The following is a 19,819-nucleotide window of genomic DNA, read 5'->3' as shown; positions in this document are numbered from 1 at the left end:
TGATTGGTTATTTCCTTACTTTTGCAATGAATGTAAAAAAGCAAAGCACTGGTGCCCAACATCTACAGAGTCCCACCTCCTTGGCATGAGCGGAGTTCACATATTTTCCCCATGTCATGCAGGTTTCCACCTGGTACTCCAGTCTCCTCCCACAGTCTCAAGGCATGCGGTTAGGATGATTGGCATATTTAAATTGCCCCGTGTGTGTGTGTGTGTGTGTGTGCCCTCCCTGTAATTGATTCCATTTAGGGCGTACCCCAGCCCTGTACTGCCTGGGAGAGGCTCCTGGACAGGGGTGTGTACAGAAGTGGGACCACAGGGGCATTGGCTCCAGTTGAAAGCTGATTGGCTTCCAGAATGCCACCTCCCATGTCATTCACAGATTTCAAAACATATCATTGGTTAATGATATGATTGGCCTCTCTGTATGAATTATGGTTCTCTTTATGCCTCCCCCTGAAAAATAATCCCCATGACCCAGCTCAGGAGAAGTAGTTGGAACTTGGATGGATGTATTGTAAAATAACCATCTGCTTTCCATCAAGATAGAAAATATAGCAACAATGAAAAATATTTTAAACATCAATCAAAGGATGCTTACTTGAGATTGGAAGCTATCTGCTCTCTCTGTTTTGTCAGCCTCAAAGTCTACCAAGCACTTTTTCCTTAGACATTAGTTAGAGATATCATTCACTCTGATTGATGTTTGAATAGTAATGGGGAGAAATATGGCCTTGAAACTCTGTCGGTGGGATTATCATGCCCTGTCAGTCACGTTAACCTCATTCCCCACAGTAAGTTAATTGCTTCCCATGGGTTAAAGTAGGCAATGTTTTAACAGTGCGTAGTAATCCCATCCAATGTGGATTTAGTTTTTTTTTTTTTTTAATACTGTTTAATGGCAGTATTAATATTGAATATTAAATGGAGTATTTGTCAACTGATCCCTGGTTTTTAACAATGCAATAAACCCTGTATTTTAGTTTATGCTGTCACATGATGACTTAGTTTAGTTTCTGGTCTTAACCTCTTGCAAATGTTGCAGATTCATAAGACTGAAGGTACTGTATTGTGTGGAATTCGGATGTATTTTCTTGATTTTTCTAGTGTGTATCCGAGCTGAGTGTTAATTGTGTTCGGGGCCAAAAGTATTAATCTTTGTCTATTGTATCACTGTGTCTCTCAAATGCTTAAAAAACAAATTAATTGTGCAGGAAGTTTAGAGTAGGGCTGGAACGATTATTTGACGTAATCGACGATGTTGATTATAAAAATGTTGCGTAAAACTACATAAATGTTTTGTAACTGCAATGCACTAAAGCTAAACGTGTTGTAAGGGAAAGTACTTTATCCCCTCAGGAGCACGTTAACGCTGTAGTTTTAAGAATCGCGCAATAAAACAGACTGCTAATAACTGAACTTTACTGTCCACCTGATGTAGCTCTTGAGTGGCGAAGAGATCAATATTTTCTTTATTGGACCTGCGGCATTGTTTTCATTTACAATACAAAGTTATTCCGCTAATAAGTTGGCTGGTTGTTTCACTGCTGGCACTGTTAAAACTATATCAATTATAGACTGAATTCCGATATAGTTTTGTCTAATATCGCCGATGCCAGCAGTGCCACACTATTTTGTATGGCATGTACTGGCCAATCATGTAGCAGTTCTCCCATAAATATTAATGAGATATCTCCTACCACCCTGCAAAAAGGAAATTTACCGTCCGCCCTGCCCCGCCCCCCTGCGCACGAGACAACGTGGCTGCATCTACCAGCAGAGCTCAGGAGCCTCTGAAGAAACACGCGACAAAAAAGGCTGGCACGCGGTCTTCAGTCATGACACGTTTTCTGCACCTCTGCTGTAGCTGACGTTAATGATGCTGTTTCAGCCGTTTTATATTTCTGTTTACTTATTCTGTAATGTAAGAGTGAGACAAATTATCGTTTATGACTACTCTTAAACACCTAAATCGTTCCTTGGTCACTGAAGTAAGCTTAAGCTGCCTTTGCTAGTGTTTGTTAAAAACATGTTTCTCTAGTTGTGAAATCATTCCATGTTTTAACATCTATTTCAACATTAAAGTCAAATTGGTATACTGAAATAATTAAGTAAAAACTATTGCAGTGATTATTAACTTCAGTCTAGCATAGAAATCCAATTGAATTGCTTAAGATTTGCCTTTTTTTGTTAATAATGCTCTAATGTTTAAGAAATGTTTTAATAAATTGAAATGTTAATGAGAATTTCAGATTTGTGGGGGGGAGGGGGTGAATTGCATTAAATGACTAACTTGAAAATGATTGCTTATCAATAAATTTATCAGATCAATCGAAAAATTAGTTGTTAGATTAGTCGAATAATCTGAAAAAATATTTGCGAGATTAATCGTTTCAAGAATAATCATTTGGGACAGCACTAGTTTACAGTATGGGCTATTACCATCTTCAACAACAACTTTTACACAAAAAGCTGCTTATTCATCACCTTATGAAAATGAACTGCCTCGTTAGTATACACTTTTCAGTTGTTAGAAATATTATACATGTACATATATGAGTTACATATTCAGGAGTAAATAGAAGTTGCTTGAGAAGCCTGAGGTGGCACAATGTTTTGTTGGAGCTGGTAGTTAATTGTGGTTCTAAATGTGTATTAGCTTTCTTTGATTATAATTGTTTAATTTTTCGTGTTGCTTGGTTGTTTAAACCTTGAAACTTTTTGACCTTTGAATACTAATTGCAGGGTACAGGGGTAGTACAGTTTTTGTTCCCCAAGGTACACGCAGCATTAATTTACCACCAGTGGTACAAAAGCATTCCTTAGAGTCCAGTTTTGTACCTTCAAACAGGTACATTTCCCTACAGCTAGAGTACAATCGGTGGACTCTAGAGAGTACAGCTCCAGTGACAAGTAATTCTACCTTCATAGGAACAAATGGGTACTTTGTTTTCTGACTAACCTCCCCCATGCGTATTTCCCTCGTAGAAGATGCTGCTTAGGCTGAGAATGAGACAGGCGGGGCTCGGCCTGCTGGCTGTGCGAAGGCTGTGCTGGCTGCCCCGAGCCGCTCACACCTCTGCCCAGAAGGTGGAGTACAAGCCCATAAAGAAGGTCATGGTGGCCAACCGAGGTCTGGCTCTTCTTTCTCGTACACATGACATTATCTCGTAGGACATCGTGTCACACTCCTTTGGTATTTGTCCTAATCTATGATAAGATTGAATTTGCTAACAAACAGAAATGTGAGATGTTTGGACATACCTACCTCCTTAGACATTAGGGAATGGACCTAACCGGTGTAGTAGTTCTCTGTGCTGATATTTGAGATGCACCAACCTTTTTTCATATTTAGAAACTGACCTAACCTGTATAGTGCTTCTCCAAGCCTTTGACGGGCTCATAAAATAATGGTTACACCAGGGACCCAATTCTCTGCTTCGTATTTTTCGGGCATGGAAGCGGATTTCCAGAAAGCATCTGTATACTGGTTGTTGACCTAGTTTTTAAATTGCGTCACACCGAACACATTGGATTGACAATCATTACAAGTGCATCAAGTCAACAATGCTGACGTCAACGATGTCAGTGACCCTTCAGCCCAGTTTGGGCAGCTTATTAAATTGAGAAGGAAAAGTCAGTGACCCTCCCTTTAGATGCAGTGCTCCAATATGGCTCCTTGTCATTGCCTGAAACTCTCCATCCTCCGTAGGTGAGATCGCCATTCGTGTGTTCCGGGCCTGCACAGAGCTGGGTATCCGCACTGTGGCCGTCTACTCTGAGCAGGACACGGGCCAGATGCACCGGCAGAAGGCTGATGAGGCCTACCTGATTGGCAAGGGGCTGACTCCCGTGGCTGCCTATTTGCACATCCCTGACATCATCAAAGTGGCCAAGGTGAGGCTGCATTGTGGACTATGCTGGAACTGCTATGGTGATTGGTAGGGCTATAACGACACAGTTTGCCCAAGGTTCGGTAAGTAGTGCAGTTTTGGGGCCATGGTAACAGTAAGGTTTCTGTATCCTTCTATTTAAGAAAATAAAACGCATCACCATTTAATTAAACACCAAACTCTCTATTTTTCCAAATAACCATAGATTTAGCGTGATGTTTACTTACCCAGTAGGGTGTCACGGCACACGGTATACTGTCATTTTCCTATAAGTACTGGTGTGAATATAAGATGGTGTTTTTTTCCAAAAAAATACATCTAAAAGTCTGAGGTTCTTATTTTCGAGGGCTAGAATTTAAATGTCATTATACAACAGCAGGTGGCGTACCGAATGGCTTGATAATATACTGAACCGTGGGCAAATGGTGTCGTTATACCCTTAGTGACTGGAAACCTACCAGGTTCTGCTGGATTTACCCTCCAGTAATATTGGGGGATTATACTTAAATTGTCTGTTTAACGGTTAGCACCTTCCAAGAGTGTCTTGCAGTTCTGTACTTTTTCTATTGAACTCCTGGTAGCTCTTCTTTGTCTGAGAACTGACTTAATCATGTATTCTTTTTATTTTATTGGCATTCAGCACAACAGTGATTGTGAGCTCTCTTTACTGTAGCCTTTGGTCTCAGCGCGAGTTTTTGTGGACCTTCTCTCAGGGCTGACATATCATATTAACCCAAAAAGCATTTTACTCCTCACAGTGAATCGAATCTCATACTCCCCTGAGAAGGTCTTCAGAAACCAAAAAGGCTCCCAGTCTCGCATCTGCTACTATGCATAGTCTTTCACATTCAAACTGTCCTGCAGGGGATGGATGCAATACAGAAACCCAGGAGATAAAAGCTTTAATCACAGCGAGGGTGTCTGCCAAATGATGAAGCCAAGTTTCCCTCTGTAAGAGCTTGTTGGGTGGAGAAACCGCTGCATTATGCACCCCCCCCCCCGCTCCCAGTGTCCGGAGGCGTGCATGAAATGCCGGTAATCTGAAGCAGGACGACAGGCTGCAGCACGACTCGGCCGTACTGGCAGGGTTCCAGTACAATATACTCCTTTTAAAACAAGTCAGTTCTTTCTGCAGGGTTCTCACACCTGGTCCTGGTGTCATTGCAGGTCAGCTTTTTAAACAGCTGAGTTTAGGGTTTAACTAACGCGTATAGTTGGATCTAACAAACGCAGACTGGGAAAAATCACGACATTTCATTTTCAATCAGTGTTAGTACCATATTAGGGGTGGCATGGTGGTGCACCTCTGGGACCAAGGTTCGAGTCCCCGCCATAGTTCCCTGTGTGGATTTTGCATGTTCTCCGTGTGTCGTCATGGGATTTCCTCCTGGTACTCTGGTTTCCCCTCCCACAGTCTAAAAACATGCTGGGGCTCGTTGGAGTTACCAAATTGTCTGTAGCTGTGCCTGTGTGAGTGAATGGTGTGTAAGTGTGCCCTGCGATGGGTTGGCGCCAAACCCTGGGTGGTTCCCTGCATTACACCTGTAGCCACCGGGATAGGCTCAGGACCCCCCATGACCCTGAGTAGGATAAGTGGTGACAGAAAACGGATGGATGGATGGATAGATGGATGGATGGATGGATAGTACCATATTTTGTTTGTCAAGTAATACTTCATTGAATGAGATTCATATTTAAGCAAACTTTTTAATTTTTTATTTTCAATTGTCTGATTTGAGCTGCTAATTAGTGATTACAATGAAGCGCTGAGTCATATCCTTCAAATAGGGTATTAATCTGGATTGATTAATCCAAGTTTGAAGGCTGAAGGATTGGTTAATCTAAATTAATAATGCATTGGTAATTGCTCCTGTTATTGTAAGTCTTATCTGAAAAGAAAGTTCATGGTAAATGGACCATATTTAATTAGCACAAACACACTTGAAGCTATTTTATGATCTTTCACCACTGGGGTGTTCCTTAACTAATGAATGTTTGGCTCAATGCAGTTTAAAAAAAATAACAAACGTGCTCAATGTCATTTGAAACATGGGATTCATTCAGAGTTATCGCAGATTGACTGAGGCTAATTAGTAGCTTAGCTGTAGCTAAAACCAGTGAGCACGCAGGAATTACTGCAGAAACAGGAAGAGCTTCTGGGAGGTGCAGACACATTCCAATCTATGCAGTTTGCCATGATTGATCTGCTTCTGCTTGAATGAACTTGCTTTTTCATACGTAAGTAATAAAACTAATCTAGGTCATGCCTTCTCTTCTAAATACCTAAAGGCTTTAAAATCCCTCTCTAACTTCTGATCAAAGATCTGCACTTCACAGTATGAGTGCCGGTATATGTTATTAATGCACAGGTTTAAGCTGTAATATGTGTTTTAGTGAGAGTCATATCCTTCAAACAAGGTATTAATTTGGACTGATTAATCCAAGTTTGAAGTCAGGGCTCTTCACGTCTGGCCTTCGATTCCAAATCCAGGCCTTGTTTTTAGTTCTCTCAGATAGTTTGTGTAATAATTCTGATTGACCATATGCTTCACACCTGGTTGGCAAGTAAAGGATGGCTGGAACAAAAGCAGTGCTTGGACCTTGAGGACCGTGATTTGAACAGCCCTAAGTGAATAATGCATTGGTAATTGCTTCTGTTGTTATAAGTCTGATATTTAAAAAGTTCATGTTAAATGGACCATATTTACCATGAACTTTCCATCTGCATGCAATCCCTGCACATATTTCTTCTAGTACTTCCACTCTCGTTTAACCCTCTGAAAAATACTCCATGTTGGCATCAGCTCTTTCATTAACCATTTCATTTTAAATATGAATTTGACCGTGGCCCTCCTTCTCAGGTATGTTTTCACCTTTTCTGTTCTTCTGCTCATCCTTCTTCCCTCCCCTGTCATCCCTGCCGCAGGAGAATAACGTCGATGCCATCCATCCCGGCTACGGCTTCCTGTCGGAGCGCTTCGACTTTGCGCAGGCGTGTGTCGACGCCGGCGTCCGCTTCATCGGCCCCTCCCCCGAGGTTGTCCGCAAGATGGGCGACAAAGTGGAGGCTCGCGCCATCGCCATCCGCGCAGGTACCTCTGCTGGCACCTCCACATCCATAGAGCGCTCATAGAGCACTGGCCGTTATTTGTTTGGTGTGTGAATATGGCCTGACTGCGTTCGATTACAGTAGTACTAGGCCATAATCCATATACAGAGCAGACCAGCAGAACTTCCCAGTAGCTGAAATGTGACTCTCATTCTCATTAGCATATGAACCTCAATCGAAGTGTGTGATCTGCCAGTTTGTCCCTCACGTGGACTCTATGCAATCAGGGGTCTTTAGCTCTCCAGTGTTCAGTCTTCCCTCCCCAACAGCACAGTCTTGAAAACACAGCATACGAAAATATGGAGTCATATGAAATCCATTACAAAGTGGATAAGTATGAAAATACCAGCATATACTCAGTGATGCAGAGTCTGACATGCCTGGCTGAGGGCATCGTATACTGTATATTCATATCACGTGCTGTAATGAACACAGATGCCCTGCAGTCACTGCATTACTTGTACAGCCTATTAACACGCACACGTAAGGTTACGCCCCTTTCCTTGATTGGCTGTCGTCTTTGTCTTATTGGCAGGCATTCTGTATACAAGATGGCGCGGAGCCATTTTTTGCATTGGAAGAGCTCTGATTCCATAAGAAATTCATGCTGTCGGACCAGAATAATGAAGTTTCTGAAGTTTTGTATCTCTGGCTTGGTTGATGTAGCAGCCAATAATGTAATAGCTGCCAATAACACAATTTTTCCATTAGAAATTGTAATAAGTTGATAATGTACTACCTGGCCTATACTGTAATACATTATCTACAACCAATAACATAGTAACTTTTTCCGATATTGTTACACTGTATAAGTTATTACATTACTGGCCAGTTGTTACATTTTTGACTTATTACATTAAGAATTCATTACTTTATTGTTATTACATTATTGGTAGTTACTGTGAGTGGCTGATGCGTAATAACTGCCCATATTTTAACTGCCGGTAACAATGCTTTTTCCATTCGTAATGTAATTAGTCGGTAATATAATAACTGGCCAATAATCTAATACATTTTTATAACAATAACATAACGTACTGCATTATTGGGAAAAAGTTATTACATTATTGGCCAGTTGTTACATTATCGACTATATACCTGTATATTTCTGTGAAATACAGAGCTGATCTTAGGAACTATGTGTTCATTCTTCAAGTTTTACACTCTGTTGCAATGGCCGTATGTGAGGTCCGATATTACCTGAGGGGCCTCATAGAGCTTCCTCTGAAACACCCCCCACTCATGTAGGTATGGGGTACACATGAGAGTCTCTCACTGGCTGTGTCATGATGTGCAGGTGTGCCAGTGGTCCCAGGGACGAACGCCCCCATCTCCTCCCGGCAAGAAGCCCAGGAGTTCGCCAACACCTACGGCTTCCCCATCATCTTCAAGGCAGCGTACGGGGGTGGGGGGCGAGGAATGCGGGTCGTGAGGGACTATGAGGTGAGGAGGGGCCTCTGGAAGCAGGGAAATCAGTATGCAAAGTAATACGTGGGGGGCGGGGGGGAAACAGCACCTCCGGTTGAGGGATGTAAAATAGACATATTTAAATTAATGGAGAACATTTAAAGTCATGGCTTTCTGCATACGGTACCTAAACTGCCCTACGCAGGCAAAACACAGCAACTATGCTGACATCGAAATTAAAAAAAGGGCTTCAGAATTTTTTGAGAATCCACCTATATGTGTAGAAGGAAGGTAAATGATTTTCTTCGAATTCAACTAAGATATTTTGTAATGAGATAGAACAGAGTGTGAGACCTTATTTCCATCATAACTCAATTATTAATGAAATTTAGCTAGTGCTTTGTTTTTGTAAGACAGTAAGCTACTGACATTTTAAATACTTTTACTAATAAAGGAAAGTAATTTGTGTAATTTAGAAAAAAATATGGAAAGGTCTGCTACATACATTTCTCGCACCTTGTGTTGCTTATTCTCCTGAGACATATTGACTGTCTCCTAATGGTTATGTAATGGCCTATTGAATTTGATTTGTGGGTGTACAGGAGCTGGAGGAGAACTACCAGCGGGCATACTCTGAGGCACTGGCAGCGTTTGGCAACGGTGCCCTCTTCGTGGAGAAGTTCATCGAGAAGCCGAGACACATCGAGGTGCAGATCCTGGGTAAGTTCCACATTACTAAATGCAGAGATGGAAATTTCTGGTGCATAAAAGTAAAATCCAGACCATGATTTCGTTTCAACCAACCAGCTGAGTATGCAGTCACAGCTGATTGCATACTCAGCTGTTTGGTTGAAACGAAATCTTGGTCTGGATTTTTACTTTATTGACCTGAGTCTTGGACCTGGTAGGAAATGAAGCCTTTGCTTTCTAAGAAAGCCAGCTCTGTGGCTTTGTACAGTCGGACTTCGTATTTGCGCAGAGAGATTTCTTCACCATCAGTTAGGATTTGTTAAATAACAATGGTAGTTTTGTGAGGCCCGTCAGAGGCTACGCCAACATTCCGGGTAGTGATAGGATTTCCTGCCACAATGACATGGGATACAGGGGGAAAATATCTAAGAAGTACTGTGTAGACCCAGTAACTCCAGTCTACTCTATCGACGTTCAGTTTAACCTGACTTTAAGTAGACATCAGTGATCACATTCAGGGTTTAATGTGGCACATAGCGTTTTTTCACCATATAGCTACCTGCCTGTCAAATTATGAGACCGGTTATATTCGCTTATGGTGAGGAATGAGGTAGGTGGTATCTGCTTTCCGCTATTGTGCTTTGTGAAAACGAGTCCCCGCTAGGTGTAAGGATCAGGTAACCAGACTGCACCATTATCTGCAGGTTATTTATCCTGTTTAAAATCATTAGTTATGAGGTATAAAATCCAAATTCCGTGGCAATAAAAACAACTACATTTAGCAGCTGGATCTCAAAGCATTGCATAAAAATTTTATAAAATGTATATTTGTAGGCAAAATTTTGTGAACCCTTTGGAATTATCTGGACTATAAAGACTCTGTCTGGTCACAGTCTGACAGATTTTACAGATGGAATAAATTCTGCACTGTTTATGTTGTCCGTAGGAGTGGGTCTCCTACAAAGCTGAGTGCAAGGTCACACTGTAGAGAACTCAAACAAGTAATAAAGAACTTTTTAGATGACCGCTAAGGATCTGCAGGTGTCCCTTGTAAGTTTGATAAAGACTCAGAAGCACCTGGATCATGCAACTTGATTTGCTGCTGTGCTTTGGGTCTTAGTTAACAATAGGGTGTCTTACTGAAGTCATTCCAACTTTGACAATAGCCAAATCAGAGTTCTCATCTCATCTCATCCCACTGAAACTCTGTTGTGTGATCTGTAGCGGGTCATTCGAGCAAGATATCAATGGCCTGAAAAAAGATTTGTATGTAGGAATGTGCCAAAATACCCTCTATCCTTGCAGCAGCTGCGGAAAGGGTTTAGTTGGGATTATTGCCAATAAGGGAGGATGTACTATGGTTCTTTCCCACTGCACTTGGTACCGTGCTTTTGGTACTTAAAGAAAATGAACCTACGGAGGTTGTATGTGTTTTGGAGGCAAGGCATTTGCATAACCAATCAACAAAGAAAGCATTTGAAAGTTCCAACCCCAAAGAACCAAAAAAGTACCCCAGGGCTTAGGAACCGTTTGGTACTGGTACTCGACCGGAAGTCAATAGAAAAAGGTAATTACCGAAAGTATGGTACCTGGTGTGGTGGAAAAGTGCGCCTAGTTTCTAAGTATAGGGATACTTTTTCCATAAATGACCTTGATTATTTAAATCATTTGCTCAAAAAATGTGGGAATATCTTGATTTTGTATATTATGATCTGCCAGGGACCTATGTGGGCTGAAGGCCAATTTGACATAACATGGACCTTCTGGATGGTGACCTTTAGTCCAGATGGATCCGTTCCAGAGCCTTTGTCACAGAAAAAAATGTGGTCGTACAAACCTTGGTAGCATGTCTTGGCATAACTTTTCACGCCCTCTTGGTGGAAAAGGACAATAACATATGTATACTTAACTAAAACATGCATAAATTAAATAGTGAACATTGTTGCCTTACAGTTCTGGGGCTGTGGGTTAGCTCTGTGTTGTTTGCTTGCTCTCCTCTTTTCCACTGGATATTTTTTTCTCCTGCAATCCAAAGACATGCAGGTATGTGAAATTGCCCAGTGTTTGTGCTGGCATGCCTGAGTTTGTGCCATGCAATGGACTGGTCCCATCCAGGGTTTTCCTTGGCCCTGCTTCTGGTAGTCTGTTATGGAATGTGGATTTTGTACACTACCAGTCAAAAGTTTTTGTATACACGGGGATTTTCTACATTTGCATGTTACTTAGCATTTACTAAAAATACACTCAATATTCTTTGCTAACAGATTTACAGTATGTTCACCATTTGAGTACCTTTATTAGCAAGAAAATGTCATCTTTTCATCAGTCTCCTCCTCTAGCAGTTATAACAGCACAGCAAATTCAAGGCATTCTTTCTACATGGGACAATAAATATTGCTGTTTCGTGGGATGAAACGGGTAGGTAGTTAAAGGACAACCAACAATTTCACTATGTCATCACCACACAACCAGTTAACTGGTCTGACATGCACTGTTACATTCTGTTTTACTCTTTCCATGTTACAAAGTTTTATTTTACTTATTTTCATTTATAGTTCTCTCAACTTTCCAGTGCTTAACAAGAATAAACAACATGCAGTCTATGAAATAAATGGAAAAGTGGTAAAAACCTGTGATGTGCAAAAACTTTTTACTGGTAGTGTTTATTATGGCAGTATCGTTACTCCTGACCCGATCCACTCAGTACAAAACCCCTAGGGCTTCACAGCAGACACATGTTCACCATAAAATAAAAATCGCTATAAAATAACAAAGCTAATCCAAGCTCCACACCGCATAACAGTTCACATGGTGATATTCGGCATAAAAAAATAAACAAACGAATAAAGCAATTATTATGGTGTTTCAAAATAAATCTTTTGCTCTGACACATTTTTCTTCTGCCATTGCCATGGACCATAAGGTTACAGCTTGTGCCAGACTGCTTGTCGTAAAGCATTACGGAGTTCTCATAAAATACCGATTTATTTGTCGGTTTTGTCAGTACTAATAAGCTGTGTGCCCTTTCAGAAAACAAGCGCCGTAATGGAGCCTTTGTGATAATAAATGCACTAATCCGTGTTGCCTTTATCCCATTTTCATTCTCCAGGCTCAACACATTATTATTAAACATAATTTGGGTGATATTTGATTGTTTGAGCACTAATACTAATTAAATATGAACTGATATATTGTGATAACGAAAGCTAAATTTAGATGTAATCGCTGACGCAAAAATGAAACGATCTTTTATCTTTTGGCCATTAGTGGTGTTTGGAAATGAGGAAGTGAGATTCTCAAAGCAGCACAGATCCAGTTGGATGCAGTTGAGGAATCCTACGGAGTCCTGACGCGAGTGATTAAGCTCAATCAGGGTAAATTAATTAAGTTCTCGGCTGGAATGAAAGGCAGCAGAGAGTGTGTGCCACCAGAAAGGCACAGACTACAAGCCAGCTGAGTTACGATCTGTAAATACGTTTCTTGTGGTTGGAGGTGGGATGTCACGCTGTAATAAGTGTCTCAGGAATAAATGACTTCAGATGTTCAGGCCGTCTGTTATGCTTGTAAGAACTTTTGTCTTGCGTTCCCACCGTTTGCTAGTCACATGAATATAATGAAAGCCAAGAAATGTACACTATTCCACAATAGGTGTGGACCTATGTGGAGATGTGTGTGTGCTTGTTTTCACCTAATGTTCCTTCTCCCTACTTATCTTGCCGCGCCTGTTCTCTGTATTTCTTTTGATAGGATAAAAAAAATACATCTACAGCCCATTTAAGATGGATTCCCAAATAAAGGAAATAGAGGTTTGTACATTATATGCAGGTACTCACATAACTGTATGCATATGTGGTTTAAAGGTTCAAGTGAGCAATAATTTCTTGTCATAACTGAAATGCGTGGAAGATTTGAGCTGTTATGGCAAGAAATTACCGTGCATTTTTATCTTTACTGCAGTTGCACTCCTGCGTACCAGTTATGTCAATTCCCGTTTATAAACCACTTAACGTCGTTATGTAACACAGTGCATATTGCCGGTGCTGTGGAGTATCAGGAAAACTAGGTATAATTGCTTTTCCAGTTTTATAAACATCTTTTCCTTAAAGTACAGTTGTACTACCTTGCTAAACAGTAGTAGTGTTTGAACAACTTACCTTGTTCAATTCTGTGGTGTCTCCTATACAGGAACTGAATGTAATTTGAATTGCAGTTACTCAATTTAGTGGTTCTCAGTAATCCTAAATTATGTACCCTGAATGCAGCAGTACTCACAGCTGGTAACCAATAGAAATCGCTGCCCTTCTTGCTGTATCTCTCCGATCCATTGATAATGCCTGTCCACCGAGTCTTGATACGTCTCAAATGCCAAAGGTTGGCTTTGGTGGCTTGAATGGGATGTGTCTGAGTGGCAGGACACCTGGGTTTTTCACTAATAACTAATGTGAAAATAGGGATGGTCGTAGGGCCTGAGATGATGGATTTCCAGTGGTGAGAAGGCCTTCTTCATTAGTGGTCTGGAGGCCTTCATGCCTGCACTGTGTTCCTGATGGTGGGCTAGTAGGCAACATAATTATCTCCACTTTTGTTCAACTGTGGCACTTCAATGTGGGGTAATCAAATAGTACAGGTGTCATGAGCCACATTCCTGGATTTCTTAGTTTGGAGAATGGAGAAGGAAAACGAGTGAGGTGAGATTTCAGATACAAGAGCAGATTTGCCATTTTAACTTCCAGAATCAGTGGTTTGCTAAATTATATACTGCAATGGCTTCTCTGTGCATGAAAGGGGGTTTATGCACCTGAGCTGACTGTGATCTCTGCTCAAATTGTTTTTTTACCATATCGCTCTGTTGGTGGTCACAGGATCTCTGAGTATTGTGGATCTCAGGTAATTAGAAAGACCTGTTTCCTTGTCACTCCTTAGGTGACAAATACGGCAATGTCATCCACCTGTACGAGAGAGACTGCTCCATCCAGAGGAGGCACCAGAAGGTGGTGGAAATCGCCCCGGCTGCCCAGCTGGACCCACACTTGAGGGACAGGCTGACCGCCGACTCCGTCAACTTGGCCAAGCAGGTAGATGTGGGGCACAAGGGGGTGCGCAGATGGAGCAGTCGTGGGGTGTATGAGTATCACAAATACGCAAGGCCTGCCAGATTTATGCACAGATCTGTTAAAGAAGCTGGTGGAACAGCCTTTTCTGCAATTACGAGTGCTGTGTACATACATTATCCAAAGGCAATTTTGTGACATTGCAGATGAGCTCCCATTCCCCAGGGAAAAATAATAACAGAAACAAATGGAATTCAATTCGGTACCAGCCGACACAACCACAGGTGCCCTTTCGAGAACATGCTTGTAGTACAGTTACAGAACAGCGATTAATCTCTGCTGTGGGTAATTATCGAAATAAGTAAATATCGGAAAAGGTATTTGCTTAATTTCCATGAAACAAGGAAGAAAGGAGTAAGCTGACAATGAGCTCAGACTTTATTGGATGCAGTTAAAGCTGTAAGGAGTGAATTTCCGAATCCCCATTAAGATGAGAGGCCTGTTTCTGCAGAGTAGACGTATATTTTTCTTGACAGCACTGGAGCTGGTCTTTGTTTTCCTGTTCCTTAAGTTAACTGCCCGTGACCTGGATCTTTCCTGGAGCTCTGGGCTGAACAGGCTCTTGGCAGTTAGAGCTGTTGTCTCTCACCTCTAGGGTTTGGCTTCTGGTACTTGCTGTGCAGTTTGGATATTTTAGTGGGTTTTTCCAGGTGCTGTGGTTTCTCCCAGAAACATGGTTAGGTGAACTGTCTCTGAGTTGCCCCTTGTGTGTGATTGTGCCCTGCAATGGTCTGTCTTGTACTCTGTATTGCCTGGGATAAGCTCTGGGCTCCCTGTGACTGTGTACTGGACACAGTTAGTGGGTGGATGGATGGATTTACCCAAAAGCCTTTCTTCCCATTCTTGATGTTTTTATTATTGTGTTGACCAGTCAGGCACACTGACCTAAGTTGTATAACTGCAGTCTGATTCCTATTTCTTTTATCACACTTTTTATCATTCACTCTATTCTTTAATGAGGAATAAGTTTATAACAGGGGTGGGGGAGCTTAAGGAAAAGCAACCCCCCACCTCATAACCCTGCTGCCATTAAAAACCAGAAGCAGCATTTAAATTTTAAAAATGTGGCAGCTTTTTAATTCTCCCGGCCTGGATATTGAGCGCAGTCATTAAGTGCCAGAGGAGAACCAGGCCGGCTCATTCCACCGCGCCGTGTTCTCACCGGCAATAAGGTGCGGCCGCCGTGAGGCGAATTCAGGGTGCGTGCTTCCCGTCTCGCTAAATGCGACACCGGAGATGTGTTAATTCAGCTGAGAAATTCGAACAGAAGAAAAAGCCATTCCGTGAGTAGAATGGTCAGATTGCGGCGGTAAATAATTAATAACCAAAGGGCTTCAGTGCTACGTCAGGCGTCCGACACATGGAACCCCAGATAATTCATGCTGACATCTGCTGCTTTTTATTCTGGAGACTGCTTAGTGCTAGCTGTGGTTGTTGCCTTTTATATTACTTAATTATTTTTGTATTTATTATTAATTACAAGTATCATTCGTTTAATAACGGTCTTGGGGAGGGTCTCTTGTGGTCTGGGTTCGGGGCTCTCGTTACTACAGCTCAGGTTTGATTCCCAGTCCGGGAACGCCACTAATCAACTTCAAAGTGCAGCTCTGTGGTTTAGGGCTGTATTTCTGTGATTAGAAGGTTGCTGGTTCAAATCCCGTGGTTGACAGAGGAGTTGCATCACTCTCAGGCCCTTGAGTGTTGGATAAATGGCTGACCCTAAATTCTGACCCTAATCTTTACTTTTTGTGTGTGTCTCGTAGGAGAGTGAGATGGGATAAGCAAAGAATTTTATAGAAAAATAATAAAGGCATTCTGTTCCATTAGGTCAGACAAGCTATTTCCTGTCTGCAGTGACACAATTGTTTTCCCTAAGAATAGGACTGTGTGGGGTATTATGGTAATACAGGTGCCGCATGTCACATGGTCCTAGGTGTAGCGTGCACAGCCCTCAGTGTGTCCCCAGCAAAGTTCGCACAGCCCTCCCTGATCTACTTTCCAGCCTCTGTGCGACATCCCCCCTCTGCCTCGAAAGGAATGGCTTCCCCATGAGAGAGGACTCTTTGCCCGAGTGACCCAGATGTTAAAGCCTGGATCCAGCTGGATGAGGTTGTTCACAAAATGCGCCGGAAGCCATTGTGTCGCTGGCGTCCTGACGCCACAGTGCCACACTGTCTCTCTGCTGCTTCCTGTAAGACGAGGCACCGCGGGGCTGAAGCGGCCCTGTTTCCAGCCACGCTGTCCCAGAAGCAGCTTCACAATCAGAATCTGCTGCACATAGCCATGTGTTGGGAGCTAATTTATTTCATGGTTTATTTCATATTGTGTCCTGTGCTGGAGGGTAGACCTAACATCGTTCATGCTAGTTACTCTGTAGTGCTCATTCATTCATTTGTTCATTCATTCAAACATTCATTTGTTCATTCATTCAAACATTTGTCTGTTCATTCATTCTTTTTCCACCGCTTATCTGAATCTAGGTCTCATTGTTCTGCGATGTATGTTATGGTTAAGGCTTTATGAATGTTTGCTAATTGAGGTCACTGCGGCTGCGGCTCTCCCCGCAGGTCCTTCAACTTCTGATAGATACTGTAGCTGGACTCGCGATGAAGGTTTTTTTAAGGTAGTGAATGCAGCTTGGGGGGGGGGGGGGAGGTGGCAGAGTTTCTTTGCCGCTGAGGCTTAAGGGGCTGAGGGCCTTGCCAGTTAAAACTGAGTTACTGGTTCAGTTGGGGTCACCTTCAGCATGTTGTCTGCTGGCCTACAATACCTGACCACAGGCACACTCACGAATGCTTAATTATCTGTTACTCTGCTTCACGTAGAACACCATTTGCATTTTTCTGGGTGTTTTAAGGGCATTTTAAGGGCGTACCAAATGCATTGAAGTGGAAATCTGTGTAAGATTGGGTACGCCGGCTTTCTTCTGCTCTGAAATGCTCTGTAGTCTGTGCTGAGGGGGGCGAGTGGAGGATCGGGGAGGGAGGTGTCTTGCGCTGCGCGGTCTGCCTCATGCGAGGAGGCTCTTCTGAGCTTTTTAATGCAGCCGTTTCTGTGGAGCCGACAGAGGGAGCGTCACAGAGGGAGTGTCACAGAGAGGGGGCAGCAGTCAGATTTTAATATAAACCCCATATTACCCGAATTTTACTGTATAAACGCTGTCCTCTGTCAGCTGTGAAGTGTAGCCAGTGTAGTGGAAGAGGAATGTAATATCAGATGCAGTCTGTGGGTGAGTAGCAATGAGGATGTACACTAGATGGCACTGTTTTCTTCAGAACAACACACGTGAAATACACTTTGTGCAGGGGTGAGTTTTATGGGTACATTCTCAGGTATCTAATACAAAGATGTACCAGTTTTGCACAATTAAAGCCAGATATACTGATACGTGCTGGTCAGCATCTCTAACGTTAATGGAGGACAGTAAGTTAAAAACAAGAATACAAAGGGAAACATCATTAAAATAAATGAAAATGAAACTGACACATGATTACAAATTTGGTCTGTGAATCTCTGTGAGCTGCTTTATACAGAACGAGGTATTTGTGCAAATTATGATCTGGTAGTCGGCCGTGGAAACTGCACCATTGTTCATATCTAAATGACTTTTCAGAGTCCGCCGACCCTGCATCGTACGCACACTGGCAGCAGAGGTGGGTAGTTCAGGTCCAGAGAGTAAAAGTCCAGACCAAGATTTTGTTTCAACCAAAGAGTCATAGTCACAGAGTACTGAACTAGTTGGTTGAAACAAAAACTTGGTCTGGACTTTTACTCTCTGGACCTGAACTACCCACCTCGGCTGCCAGTGTGCGTATGATGGACCTATGCAGTGACGTCAGACACAGGCTGTAAGTAACAGCGTAATTGCGGTCTTTGCTTAGGAGCTAAACTGCAATCACTCTGTATTGTTTCTTTCGTGATGCTAATCTGAGACACAATTATAGTTGCATTGAAGAGGAACACATGCAACTGTGGGGACAAGGACAGCACCGTCATAGCCCCGGCCACACCATCATCATTCCTGCTGTGGAGGAGCTAAGGAGGGCTAGACGGCTTTCAATCACTAATTAGACAGGGGATTGCTAATGACAAGCTAGCGTGGGAATCTCGTCATAAAAGCACGCTTTGTGAGACACTCTTCTCGCTCCGCTTTCTGCTTTATGTTGGGGAAACGGAGCGTTCAGTTAAACGTGGTTAAATGTTGCCTGCAGTTAGGCTGAGGTTGGGCTTCACATGGGAACTTGACACGTAACATGCGCTGGTGCAGACATGCACGCGCACACGCACATACATACTTACATACACACATACATACATACATACATACATACACACACACACACACACACACACACACACACACACACACACACTCTTCAGCAGTGATCTCCCAGCCTCACTACCAAAGTGGAATTGTCCATCTCGCCTGTGCTGGTGGTATACCAATATTGCCATGTTAGTTGGATGTAGCCATTCCTTGGAGTTCTGGTTAAGCCATTAATGGATTTCTAGGGTTGTGTGTGGCTCAGCAGGTTGGCATACTGTGCCTGTGTTCGGAAGGTAGCTGGTTCAAGTCCCAGAGGTGGCAGAGGGTAATTGCTGGTGGGCCTCTGAGCAAAGGTCTCTTTTAACACTTAATTGCTCCAGGGATACTTTCCCTGCTTTCCCTAAATGTATGTCTCTTTGGATAAAAAAGCATCTGCTATAAGGTTAAGTATGTTAAATATATGGCTGTAATGCTGTGTATTACAATGGCGACGGACCTATATTTGGTAGCAGCATTGTCCTGTTGGGGTCCAGTGGCTCTGGTTTAACCCTGATGCTGAGAACCCATCAGCCAGTGGTGCCTTTGTTTCTGTCTGGGTCGGTCAGCATGTCTGCATCAGCATGCGTGTGTGTGTGTGTGTGGGTCGGATATACATTACATTATGGGGACATTTGGATGTGATTTAAAAACCTGTTATTTTGACATTATGTTCCCATGTGGGCAACATTTCTTTCGGTATGGGGAAATTCAGTTTTCTAAAAATTTGCCTGCAGTCAAAAAACTTAAAAATGCCAAAAGTATTGCATTTTGTTTGGTTACTTATGGTCAAGGTTGTCATTGTTTGGATTAGGGTTTTGCCCATAGAAAGGAATGGACATTCCCCACAAAGGTGTGTGTGTGTGTGTGTGTGTGTGTGTGTGTGTGTGTGTGTGTGTGTGTGTGTGTGTGTGTGTGTGTGTGTGTGTGTGTGTGTGTGTGTGTGTGTGTGTGTGGGTCCTTGTCTGGAACGGCCCTAGAGTGCTTCTCTCACAGGTGAAGAGGAGCTGGAGGCGTTGGAGTGGAGAATAGTGGGACGTGGGAGGCGGCAGCTGATTTCTGCAGCATGTGAATGATTGCTGATTGGTCCTTAGTCAGTCCACTCATCTTCTCTCTCCATGTTTGTTTTTAACTTATCTACTTCCATAGTGTTATGGGCTTTTCTCTCATTCAATGCCTTAGCCTTTCCTGTCTTCCCACTCCTGGCTTAGCTGATCTTTTTCATTTTCTGTACCTTCCTAGTTTTCTGTCTATGTCTCTGTTTCACCCATTCCTCCCCGGTCCATCTCCACCCCTGTGCTCAAGA

General features: G+C 42.6%; 1 protein-coding gene across 6 annotated transcripts in view; it reads left to right on the top strand.

Moving 5' to 3' along the window:
• LOC111835210 (pyruvate carboxylase, mitochondrial) overlaps positions 1 to 19,819 on the top strand; it is a 117,277-nt gene that overhangs the window by 12,841 nt on the left and 84,617 nt on the right. For all 6 annotated transcript variants that reach the window (XM_023795296.2, XM_023795270.2, XM_023795288.2 and 3 more), the window contains 6 exons: positions 2,989 to 3,133; positions 3,713 to 3,897; positions 6,820 to 6,985; positions 8,300 to 8,445; positions 9,012 to 9,129; positions 14,023 to 14,174. In XM_023795296.2, coding sequence (XP_023651064.2) covers positions 2,992 to 3,133; positions 3,713 to 3,897; positions 6,820 to 6,985; positions 8,300 to 8,445; positions 9,012 to 9,129; positions 14,023 to 14,174 — 909 coding nt within the window. In that variant the 5' untranslated portion in view covers positions 2,989 to 2,991. The remainder of the gene's footprint in view (positions 1 to 2,988; positions 3,134 to 3,712; positions 3,898 to 6,819; positions 6,986 to 8,299; positions 8,446 to 9,011; positions 9,130 to 14,022; positions 14,175 to 19,819) is intronic.

This window comes from Paramormyrops kingsleyae, chromosome 10, assembly GCF_048594095.1.
Source record: "Paramormyrops kingsleyae isolate MSU_618 chromosome 10, PKINGS_0.4, whole genome shotgun sequence".
Classification (NCBI taxonomy): domain Eukaryota; kingdom Metazoa; phylum Chordata; class Actinopteri; order Osteoglossiformes; family Mormyridae; genus Paramormyrops; species Paramormyrops kingsleyae.
The sequence above is the reverse complement of the archived record's forward strand: the minus strand, read 5'-3'. Positions and strand labels throughout refer to the sequence as shown.